The sequence below is a fragment of the Triticum dicoccoides genome, chromosome 4A (genome assembly GCF_002162155.2).
Source record: "Triticum dicoccoides isolate Atlit2015 ecotype Zavitan chromosome 4A, WEW_v2.0, whole genome shotgun sequence".
NCBI lineage: Eukaryota > Viridiplantae > Streptophyta > Magnoliopsida > Poales > Poaceae > Triticum > Triticum dicoccoides.
In genome coordinates, this window is record NC_041386.1 from 542,105,863 (window position 1) to 542,117,494 (window position 11,632).

Here is an 11,632-nt window from a genome sequence, read left to right on the forward strand (position 1 = left end):
CGAGCTAAAAAAGAGGAGATTTTAAAAAGGGTTTGCCATCTTTTAACACTTAAGACAAGATGTTTCTGCATTTGACAAGATGTTATCTCTTGGCTATATTTTCTATTTTTATTTTAAACATCCATGCTTCCAAAGGTTAATAGAAATGACACTAAGAAATAATCTATTTTACAGTGTATGTTATTATCGCCATCTCTATATGGAATCAAGGCTTAAGAAAAACACTATCTTCTCCGACCACTATACATGTTCTAAAGTGCTTCACTTAAAATTTGCAAGGCAAGATAATACTTTATTCTCTTATTGACCTCGATGAAGGTTAAAATTTGGTTAATCCCAATGCAATGAGATCAACCCTAACTAAAACATGCTAGCGAGGAAAAAATGATGATGTAGCGACCAATGAAGCACTATAGTTATATGGTACCTTAATCTAGGTATATCTCTTAGCATTGAACCACACATACTATATATTCCCTCACTACTCGCATTAAATGATGTCTCCTTTAGATACATCACAAAGATAAAAGACATTGTAAGTGTTGTATCTGATAAATGTTTAATACATATGATATGGCTAAGGTACATACATTGTGATAGCCTTTAGTCAAGATGCTTCACTTAAATAAAGGACGTATAGGGCCGATTTGAGGGTCCACATTGGAGATGCCCTAAGATTTTTATATATTAGCAAAGAATTATTTTATTAATGCATCAAGTTGATATAGATATAAAAATTCAGGACATTTACATTTATGCCCCTAATTTGCGTCCACTCTCAAATTTACCCTTAACTTTTTGATGTGCTCAAATTTGCCCCTAAAAAGCATTTTAGGTCATGAGAATGCCCTTCCAGCTAGTCAAAGTTGTTTGACCGAAACATTGAAAATTCGCATGAACTTGGAAAAATGCAAATAAGATATCAAAATGTTCATAAAAATATCACCTATATGTGCATGCCATTTACGTTCATCACCTACATGTGCATTTATTTGCATTCACCCTAAATAGTTTTTCAATGTTATAAACACTAAAAATCTTTATAGAGTGCTTATGCATGAACGTAAATGACATGTGCATATAGATGATGTTTTATGAACATTTTGATATCTTATTTTGCATTCCTTTGAGTTCGTATGAATTTTCTATGAATTTTCAAAGTTTCGGTCAAACAACTTTGACCAGATGGAAGGGCATTCTTGTAACCTAAAATGCTTTTTAGGGGCAAATTTGAGCACATGAAAAAGTTAGGAGTAAGTTTGAGTAGTGGGTTCCAGTTAGGGGCACAAATGTGAATGTCCCTAAAAATTCTTATTGGCCATCTATTAATAATTGTTATTCAAGATGATCCACTTCTCTCCTGGGTAAGACACACATTTAATCTTCAGCGTCCATTCGTGAAAGGTAAAATTGATGCTGCACCTACCTCCTATGTGGTCCATAAAATCAAAATTTTGTGGTCAATGTATGAAAATGAATTCATATGGATGTAAAAAGGTTTTGAAAGATTATATTAGCATTATAGTTATAGCAAGTTATCTGATGTTTATTAGCAATGTCTCGTAGTTTAGAGAGAGTAGGGATATTTTTCTAACTAAGCATTGCATTCGTGCATCCAAAACTTGGGGTAAATTTAAAACTTTATTTTAAATTTAGGAGAATTTGGACAAAAATTCTAAATTTAGGCATGACCTTTGCTCGTTTTTAAACATTTGGATCACAATTCAAAAAATATAACACATAGGGATCGATATGCAAAAAGTACAATTCAAATATCGAATTGAAAATCCAATGACCAAATGAATTGATAAAAGAATAAGAATTAATAATGGAATTAATTCTTATTCCAAAGACATATTACCAAAGTTTGATAGAAAATGGAAATAATAACAATAAACTTTATTGATAATGAATATCATTACAAAGTGAAATTGCAAAATTATACAATACGGATAAAGAAACAATAAGCTTTATTGATACAAATACAATTACAAAGTTCTTATGAATCAATATATTGGTAAAATAATAATTATTATAAAAAAGTAGGAGAAGTCCTAAACTAAACATATACTAGACTTCTTGATATTCTTCTTCTTTTCTTCATGGTCTTCAAGACTTGCAAGATAGATAGAACAAGAGAAGAGATTTGGGTTATAATAAAAATGTTGCATTCCCCAAAAGGGAAATGTATTTGATGCATTTCCCTAAGCAAAAATTTCCAAGGGACTCCATCAAAGCCAATTAGAAGAGCAATTTGACCAAATAGATATAGAACTGACCAAATGTACAGTCCAGAGACCAAAAGCACAGTAGATGGTCAAGTGCGAGGGGAGACCATTTGTAATAGATTGGTGGTGTCCTAGATTGGGGGTCACTCACCATGCCGCCTCCCGTCCAGGTGGGACGTCCAAGGACCCCCATGTTGGTTCACTAGTGGGCCACATCAAGGCAACCCACATCGTATGGAAGGAAGTCTCCCGAAGACTTGACGCATATTACAAGACATTTGGAGGTTGTCTACAGCATGTTCATATTGTACTTAACCGACTAGGTTGTAACGCTAGACCCACCGGTACCTATATAAAATGAGGGGTAGGGCTCGTAGACAATACACAACGATCTCATGGTAGATCACTTGTAGTTTGTACTCCACCCCAAATCAATACAACACAATCATGACGTAGGGTTTTATCTCTTAGGTGAGCCAAAAGCCTGGGTAAAACTTGTGTCCCTGTTACCATCGTGTCAAGACTACTAACTTGGAACCCTCTACCCAAGTTCTGTCAGATTCGACTCCATCATTGGTGGCCCATATAGGCCCCCGTTGAGTTGTCGTAGAGATTCGATGGGGATCAAGATGGGCGAGCATATTGGCACCGGCATGACCTTCGTACCGGGCCAAATCTTTTTCTTCGGCAACGTTGCTCCTTTCTCTGACTCGACCAATCATCTAGGTCAGGTCGAGACCTTTGCTCCAGGCTGGGTTGTCAGATTCAGCAACATAGAGTACACTGCGTACTCACGCGGACGCGGAGAGCTAGTCTTCTCAAGCCGAGTGTCAAACTAGATTGAGGAGCGGCAAGAAGCACCTGTCCTCACGTCGATGTTGATCCAGGCTCAGGACAAGTGTGAGGATCTCTCGTCGGATCTGAACATAAGTCAAGATCTTATGACACACCCTGAAAAGCTAGACAACGGATCTGGCCCCATGTGAAGAGCCCGGATCCAGGTCAGATCGAATCTTAGGAAAACTCCCCTGACACCGATGTCAGATCGATCCCTAGAAGAATGCGAGAAATCCCTCTTGAGATGTTAGATCGGATTTAGAGGCTCACAATATCAGATGACCAGCATTCAGTCCATGATCGGATCTGGGAGTCACGTGGAAAGGTCGGATTATTTTGACCAACCCACCTTGTCGCTAATGATGAAGATCTGACCGAGGTCCTCACGAGCGGCTCAGACAAGGTTGACGACATGGACGAGGAGGTCTGTGAGTCTTCGGGCAGCCTACCGACGGCCACCACACCCACTGGCAAGTGGACATCAACCTCCACATACGTCATCTATATGGTAGATACTCCACACAACCCGGGGGCAATACAAACGACGGTGGAGGCGGTGACGACAACGACAGCAACAACGAGAATAACAACAACAAGGGCAATATTGCTAATCCTAATGACAATGCTGAAGAACCGGACAACAACCTCGGTGCCGAGGACATTGGCATCCCAAAGAGTCGCTTAACAGCCCCAACCACGACGCGTTGAGGTAAGGTTGGTCCGCATGTCCAACAAGATAACAAACGAGAAGTGAAGACTTTCGGAAGAGCAAGAGTATATGGGCGACCGCTGGAACGAGTTGTTCCAAGCCTAGGAAGTGTTCAAGGCCAAGTTGAAGCAGATGACGAACAATAAAGCACCACCTAGCTACTACAAGAACCTGATGAAAGACCTCGATGCCACCGCCGACGGAAGTGCAACATCCCAGCGCCAGTGGGCCAAATTGCACAAGCATGCCGAAAACCGACCTCCCCCTAACGGTTGAAGGCATGGTACAAGCATGCACGCCCCAAGGCGTCTGACCGACGACGCAATAGAAATGCCCCATCAGTTGGCATGGGTGGTTCAAGCAGACGCCCTTCCCCACCCGAGGTCCCAACTCCTCGGACCATCTATCAGGCCAAATACTGTGATCAGTGAGACTGCACCAAGTACGGGGATGTGGGCAATTCTGATGTGCGTCACGTCATCGCCCCGTACCCGAGGTGTTTCACAGATGAAGTCATTGAACATAAATTCCCACCAGGCTTCAAAATTGTGAATGTCCAAAAATACAACGGGTTGACTGACCCTTCGGTCTTGATTAAGGATTACCAGCATGTTTGATTTTCATCCCGGAGAAAAAGTGCCTGGCCTGAACGGTGCAACACTCCCCACACACAAAATGAGACCACATATATTCTCAAGAAAACGAGACTGCATAAAAGAATCCACCAAAACTAGAAGGACAAGCAGAAAAAAAACAGGATTATAATTATAAACGCAGTTGTGTGGAACCAGTGGAGAAAGGGAGGGGCAGCAAGAGAACAATTAGAGGGGCAGAACAGTCCATTCGCAGAGCCCATGAACTAGGCTTTGCCACCCCACCCCGGCACCCCCCACCAGTTTTTCTCAAGATAAAAAACCAAATCCATTAGCCCTGCGTTAGAGCAGCAGCAGCAGAAGCAGGCACCACCAAACTCAGCTCGCTCCGCAAGAAAGACACTCTCACCAGCGGCGGCCGGGCGGCGGATCGACGCCAAGAAACTCAAGCGTTGTGCTTGATCGCATCCACCCAACTCACAACTTTTGTGAGGTAATTATAAGCCCCTGCCAGTTCTTCTTTTCCCCCTTCAAACAAGGTTTGGATTTTTGTTCTCTGTCTATCGTGAGTTCAGCAGGCAAGCTCGACGCCGCCGCGCATTTTTCCCGTCCAATAAGAGATGAAATGGTGTATTATTGAAGTGTTTATTTCTACGCTACTCCGACAATGAGTTGGAGGAGTGTATCCAGTAGTGGTGGTGGTTCGGTGGGAATGTTTCTTGGTGTTGGTTTGGTCGTTTCCCCTGTCCTAAAAAGCTGCCTTTTCTTCTGCGCTTTTCTGTTGGTTTCTGCCAACCAAGGCCTTTCTTTCCTCCCATCACTGGTTCCCTCCCTTCCACCTCCGTCTGATGAGAAGCAGAGGAAGAGGCGGCGTATTCTCCTCGCCGGGTCCACTGTCTAGGGCCGTCGAGATCGGACGGAGCCTTCCTCTTCCCCCTCCGCCGCCAGGCGTCTCCTTCCGCAGCCCCGGGCAACAAAGATCTTCGTCGCCCTCCGCTGATTCATTTCTTTTGCTGGTGACGGATCCCTAACTCGTTTCGATTGATTTATTCCATGCAGCCGATCTAATCCCAACGTTTAGTCTGTCCCCAATACACCCATTTTTTCTGTCGCGGATTTGTTTGCAGTTTATTTTCTAAAAGATTTTTCTAAGGGTTCTGTTGATCATCCTTTCCCTTTGTTAGGCACTACTGAACTGAACTTGCGTTCTTTGTTAACTGAAAGTAAATTGCAAATTATTCTCTTTCTTTTTTCTGTAGCACGAGGTAAAGTGTGATTTTTTGTTGAGACATGTGCCATTATTTGTCAATCCCGGTATTACAGTTTTTGTGGTATTTTTTATACGAGAAACTTCATAATCCTATGTTCCATTTTCCTATTTCGGATTTATTATAAGGTCTTTCCTCCTTAGCCAAAATTTACCTAGAAAAATCAGATTATGTCAATTTCTTTATGCACATTTCGATCTTGCTGCCAACCAAGAGGAGAAGCAACCCCTCCAAACCAGTGGTCTACGGATTGCAATTCTATAACCACTGTTTGACTGCCTACATGTGCCACACCCTTAAATTATTCTCATCTTGCAACCTGTCTGTGCCATTCATGTTGCTTGCTTGTGATTTTAACCAAGATAAGATTCCTCCCCTCACTGGTGCTTGTTCCCATGGTCTCCCAACATTGCATCACCGATTATTCCCGCTGTCCCCTCACCTCAAGATGCTGCCCTTGTGCTCTGCAGGTGCTGCCCCTTACTCCTCTCCTTGTGTGATCCAGCTTGGACGAGGAGGAGTCCTTGTTGCCGTTGTGCTCTCCCGGACCCAGATCTTGATGCAACTGCCGGCTAGTTTACTCATCTAGAGGGAGGGAGGTCTGCTTGGGCTCTTGACCTGATTTGATTTGGTGGGGGCTCTGCCGCGGTTCAAAGGGGGACAGTTGGGCGTGGATCTTTATCACCAGTTGTTGGTGTTGTCCTTTCAATGGTGGCCACCGGTTTGGTACTTTGTTGATGGGTCAAGTGTTGTGGGTTTGTTGAGGCGTTCCTTCTTGGCTCCCATTCGGTGGTGACTGGTGAGGTAGGGGAAAGTAGAAGAGCTAGAGAGAAAGCAAAAAGGGGAGGAGATTTGCAGGCTGTTTCTCGGTGTGGCACAATGAAGCATATGAAGCTTGGTTCCAAGCCGGATGTCTTTCAGACAGAGGGCAGCAATATCAGGTTAGTTGATTTGCTTCTGTTCTTCCTCAGAGTTTCTTCAGATTCTGTTGACATTTTTACTTCATCTAGTCCTTGCTCTCCAGTTTAGTACCAGTCCTGTTGGACGACGGCAACAATTTTGTGGTTGGGATTGTGAGATCTGTTCGCTTGAGAGAGATTTGGCTTTAGTATGCGTCTTCGTTCTGCAAATTTGCCAGAATGGAGGGGATCGTGTTTTGGTTGTTTCTTGAAATAAATTCCAAGTAAAGAAGTCGCTAAAGGGGGCCAATCATACTGGTTACTGGTCATATGCGATCAGCAATTAATTAGCTCTGTGGTGGGGAATACTGGCCTTGATCTGTAGTTTCCTGGGCTCCATTTCGTAAACAGGAAGAAAAGGATGTGAGCATGCTCCATCGGTGCCATTTCTTTGATTTCAGTTACTAGTATGAGTTTGGGAATCTGCGCAAAACGTCCAATCATTGTGAAGTATTGACATTACTGTTACAAATTTACACTATGAAACCTTTTATATTTGGGTAAAACTAGATAGGTATATATCTATATAATATGTACAGCTATTATATTCGTGTTATGTTTAGCAACTAAATTTTAAAAGATTTACCATGCCGATTGGATTGCTTTCTCATTATAACAATGTTCACAAAATTGGTTGCCTAGCATGCCTCCTAAGTCCTAGCTGTGATGCATCGTATCTTGACATTCGGATGGCTAACTATCCAACTGATGTTCTTTATAGGTTAATTTTTCCTTAATTCCTGCTAGTGGCATATGTTCTTAAGCTCCTCTGTACTTTGAGGGCATGTGCAGATTTAATGATTGCAATGCTTTTCTTAGTTTGTTTAGTGTTCATTTTTAATAATTGAGCTAGTTATTGACCTTGTGGTCCATCTTGTAGATTGAATTCTTGGAGCTCAATTAAGTTCTCTTTGCCTTGCTATGTACAATTTATTTAATCATTGGTCCTGCGCCAGTTCAATTAGTTATATTACTTGTCATACGCAATACTACTAGACTAGATGTGAAGTTGCTTTCCACACCTTTCTCCAGCGTTGCTTGTGGTACTTTGCTTAGGTAAATGGTCTGTCACTCGCTGTCTTACTTTTAGCTGATTCAGTGGGTTGGGATTTTGTTTCATTTTTCATTTTTCATTTGAGCTCTCCATTTATTGTTTTTTGTGGATTTACTTTGCCATCATTGTGATCTGTAACCAATTGTTTGTGTGCAATATGTGATGATCTTTTTGAGAATTATAGTGGGCCCACTTTTATGAACTGTGCCATTTCCACACATAGTGTGATCCGGTAATCTGCCCATATCCTCACAGTTGTCACCTTTGTCATTCTCTTGTAATGATGTGCGAGATGTGAGTCTTCGTGTCCTGACTGATATACTGTTCATTGAATAATGACATGTCATCACTACCATCTGCCCCTTGTATAACTCATGCCTAGGTAATATGCTAGTTGCATAGTACAGCTATGACATGTGTACATACACATAAAAACACAGGAGCAGGAAGGTAGTGGCCTAGTGGGAAAATGTAAATACGGGCATATATCGATATATGCGGCCTGGAATTCTTTCAGTACTGTTTTTAGATCTGTTGTGGTTATGTAAAGACCTTCAATTCCAATGATGCACCTGTTTTATTTGAAAATTGACCTGCATTTTTTTTGCATCTCATCAGTTTCTATATTATGCTTTGCCTCTATTTATACTAAATAGCTTTGACGCTAGTGTTGTGTTAACGTGCTTTTCAGGTTTGTTGCAACAGAGCTGGCAACAGACATCGTTATCTCCATAGGAGATGTCAAGTTTTATCTTCACAAGGTATCGACTTCTTATCTGTATAAATTGTTGCTTTCATGCTGTGACATTGCAGTGACATTTTGAGAAGAATTCATAATACTAATATTGGCTATTAAGCATGAACTAATTGCTAAGGCTCTTTCCTAGAGCTGTTAAAAAATTATTTTACCAGAATTGCTACTGGTTTATATGACTAGCCTTTGGTGTAGAACACCTAATTATAAGCTACACTAAGGTTGACAAGATGACCCCTTTTTGTTCATTATGCTTTATCAATTGGAGCATTACATCCTTTGTTATTTGTACATACACTCCTCGATTAAGCACAACATTTCAGAACTTGGTGGGTCTTCTACAGTGCACAGTTATATCATTTACAAATGATTGCTTCAACCTAGAAATTGCCTAATGGCAAAAGAAAAAAAAAAGGAAACATGAAGTGCTTTCAAGCTTTGGAAGTCTCAGCTGTCTATGTTTAGCAATTACTCCTACCATATACTCTTGTATTGTAATTTTGCAACTGAAGGAACTGTTTATACATGCACTTTATGCAGTATAATAGAGTAGAGCTTAATAAGTTAGCATCTGTTTTTTTACCAGTGCAGCTTTACTTTATTATATCTAAAATAATTGAGCTGTGCACATTATTTGCAGTTCCCTCTTTTGTCAAAGAGTTCACGGTTGCAAAGATTAGTAGCTTCAAGTAACGAGGAAAGCGACGATGAAGTGAATATATCTGACATTCCTGGTGGTTCTTCTGCATTTGAAATTTGTGCCAAGTTCTGCTACGGCATGATTGTAACACTCAATGCATATAATGTTCTTGCTGCTCGTTGCGCAGCTGAGTACCTAGAAATGTTTGAGACCATTGACAAAGGAAATCTTATCTACAAAATTGACGTGTTCTTGACATCGAGCATTTTTCGCACCTGGAAAGACTCAATCATAGTTCTGCAAAGTACGAAGTCATTGCTGCCATGGTCTGAGAATTTGAAGGTAATCAACCACTGCATTGATTCTATTGCATCGAAGGCGTCAATTGATCCGTCAGAGGTTGAGTGGTCATACACCTACAACAGAAAAAAGCTCCAATCCGAGAATGGTGTTGATTCTCACTGGAATGGAGTCAGGATGCAACAGATGGTCCCTAAGGACTGGTGGGTTGAGGACCTTTCTGAACTTGAAATGGATTTGTACAAGCGTGTGCTCCTAACAATCAAGGCAAAGGGAAGAACACCTGCTGTAGTTATTGGAGAAGCACTAAGAGTCTATGCATTCCGACGGCTGTTTGGTTCCCTTGAAGATGCCGTGAGCAATGGAATTGATTGCACAAAACGTCGTGCAGTTCTCGAAAGCATTGTATTTCTGCTGCCCACTGAAAAAGGTTCAGTGTCATGTGGTTTTCTTCTCAAGTTACTAAATGCTGCATGCTTGCTGGAATCTGGTGAGTCTTATCGTGATAACTTGGTAAAGAGAATAGGCACCCAACTGGATGGTGCTTCAGTTCCAGACCTTCTTATACCAGCAACCAGTGCTGAAAATGGCGTGTATAATGTCGACCTGATCATGGCAATAGTAGAGCAGTTCATGTCACATCATAGTGATAATGGTAAAATGACTTTTCAAGATGATGATGAAATTGTGGAAGTCGAGAAGTTTGCTTCTGTTTCCAGCACGTCAAAGCTGGCAGTTGCAAAGCTGATCGATGAATATCTTGGTGAGATCGCTAAAGACCCTAACCTGCCTGTTCTGAAGTTCATTGCACTTGCTGAAATGGTGTCTGCCTCGTCCCGACAAATGCATGACGAACTATACCATGCCATCGACATGTATCTAAAGGTAATATTTTTCACATACATCTTCTATTTCCAGTTAGTATGTCTGCTGTTGGGAGTTTGAAACTTACATGCAATTCCATGCTTACAGGAGCACCCCAGCCTATCAAAGAGCGAAAAGAAGAGATTATGTGGATTGATGGACTGCAAGAAGCTGTCCCAGGAGGCCTGCATGCACGCGGTGCAGAATGAACGGCTTCCTCTGCGTGTGGTTGTGCAAGTTCTCTTCTTTGAGCAAGTCCGAGCATCAGACGCTTCTGCCAGGAGTGACTCTGGAGCCGACCTTTCATCTGCTGTTCATTCGCTTCTTCCCAGAGAGAATGGCAACTCGTACGGCAGCTCCAGGTCAGCGGCCACAACAACAACGGAAGAGGAAGGTAGTGGAGTCCCGACATCCAGCGACATCAATTCTTTCAGGTCGATGCGGCTCGCCAACAACTGCGGTGGCAGCGAGAGGAGCAGCACCAGCAGCGACATCAACAAGAACGGCGAAGACAAGAGCACCACCACCGGCAAGGCGAAAGTGATGCTGATGCCGAAGATGCTAAGCAAGCTCTGGTCTGGGAAGGCGCACGTCGGTGAGAACAGTAGCTCGGACACGTCGGAGAGCCCTGGATCCGCGAACCCGGAGGAGGTGAAGTCCACGCCGTCACGGAACACGAGGCAATTGACGTCCTAGTGGCTGGTGCTGACAGTATCATAGCACACGTAGTTTTTCGCTGTCATTGCTTTGATTTTTTTGCTTTACACGAGAGTAGCAATCTTAAAATGTGGAATACTACAACTGACTGCCCTGTCGCCGATGATGTTTTTGTAGCATTTTATGCTAGTAAACTGGTGTAGCCCGTAGAGGTCTGGTCATTGGTGTTCAGGAACACATTTCACAAGATAAAACTGTAATTGTTTTTGTTTTCGGTGGCAATATAAAAGGAAGCCTTTTTTGGAGGAGATAGACTGGCAGAGTAGAGAAAATCCATGTATTTTAGAATCCTCTGTCAAAAATTCAGTTCATACATACTGCCTGGCAACTGTGAATTATCTGTTGATGAAGCTATTGGAATTTAGGTGTTGATGAAGCTATTGGAATTTAGGTGGAGCATTGGTTACTTTTGTTTATCTGAAGGTGCAAATCTAAGCATTCACATTGCTTCGGATTGTTCACAAAAAAATTGATTTTTTTTTGTGACAAACATTTACAAAAGTTTCAAGTGTTTGCAAAAATTCGTCATGGAATCACATTTCTAGAAGGCGTGACAAAAAAACAAAATCGATACTCTGAAAATGCTACTTTCAAAAGCATTTTGGAGGACTGATTTTGTTTTTTTACCATGCCTTATAGGGATGTGATTTCATGAAGATTTTTTGCAAGCACTTGAAATTTTTGTCAATGTTTCACAAAAAGATTCTGT

General features: G+C 41.8%; 1 protein-coding gene across 2 annotated transcripts; it reads left to right on the top strand.

Annotated features, from left to right (window-relative positions):
* Nucleotides 1-4,668: 4,668 nt before the first annotated feature.
* LOC119286640 (BTB/POZ domain-containing protein NPY4-like) lies at nucleotides 4,669-11,173 on the top strand. 2 transcript variants are annotated; one of them, XM_037566054.1, is made up of 5 exons: nucleotides 4,669-4,860; nucleotides 6,106-6,576; nucleotides 8,340-8,409; nucleotides 9,043-10,227; nucleotides 10,315-11,173. In XM_037566054.1, exons 2-5 carry the CDS (start codon nucleotides 6,515-6,517, stop codon nucleotides 10,900-10,902), a joined length of 1,905 nt encoding a protein of 634 aa, XP_037421951.1. In that variant the 5' UTR covers nucleotides 4,669-4,860; nucleotides 6,106-6,514; the 3' UTR covers nucleotides 10,903-11,173. The 2 variants fall into 2 exon arrangements, with proteins under 2 accessions (XP_037421951.1, XP_037421952.1); XM_037566055.1 differs by lacking the exon at nucleotides 4,669-4,860 and adding an exon at nucleotides 5,017-5,383.
* The last annotated feature ends 459 nt before the right edge of the window (nucleotides 11,174-11,632 follow it).

Excerpts from the sequence above, each read along its gene's own strand:
- LOC119286640 (XM_037566054.1), top strand. The coding sequence starts at position 6,515 with ATGAAGCATATGAAGCTTGGTTCCAAGCCGGATGTCTTTCAGACAGAG. Across the intron at positions 6,577-8,339 it reads ACAGAGGGCAGCAATATCAG|GTTTGTTGCAACAGAGCTGG; the intron begins GTTAGTTGATTT and ends CGTGCTTTTCAG. Across the intron at positions 8,410-9,042 it reads TCAAGTTTTATCTTCACAAG|TTCCCTCTTTTGTCAAAGAG; the intron begins GTATCGACTTCT and ends CATTATTTGCAG.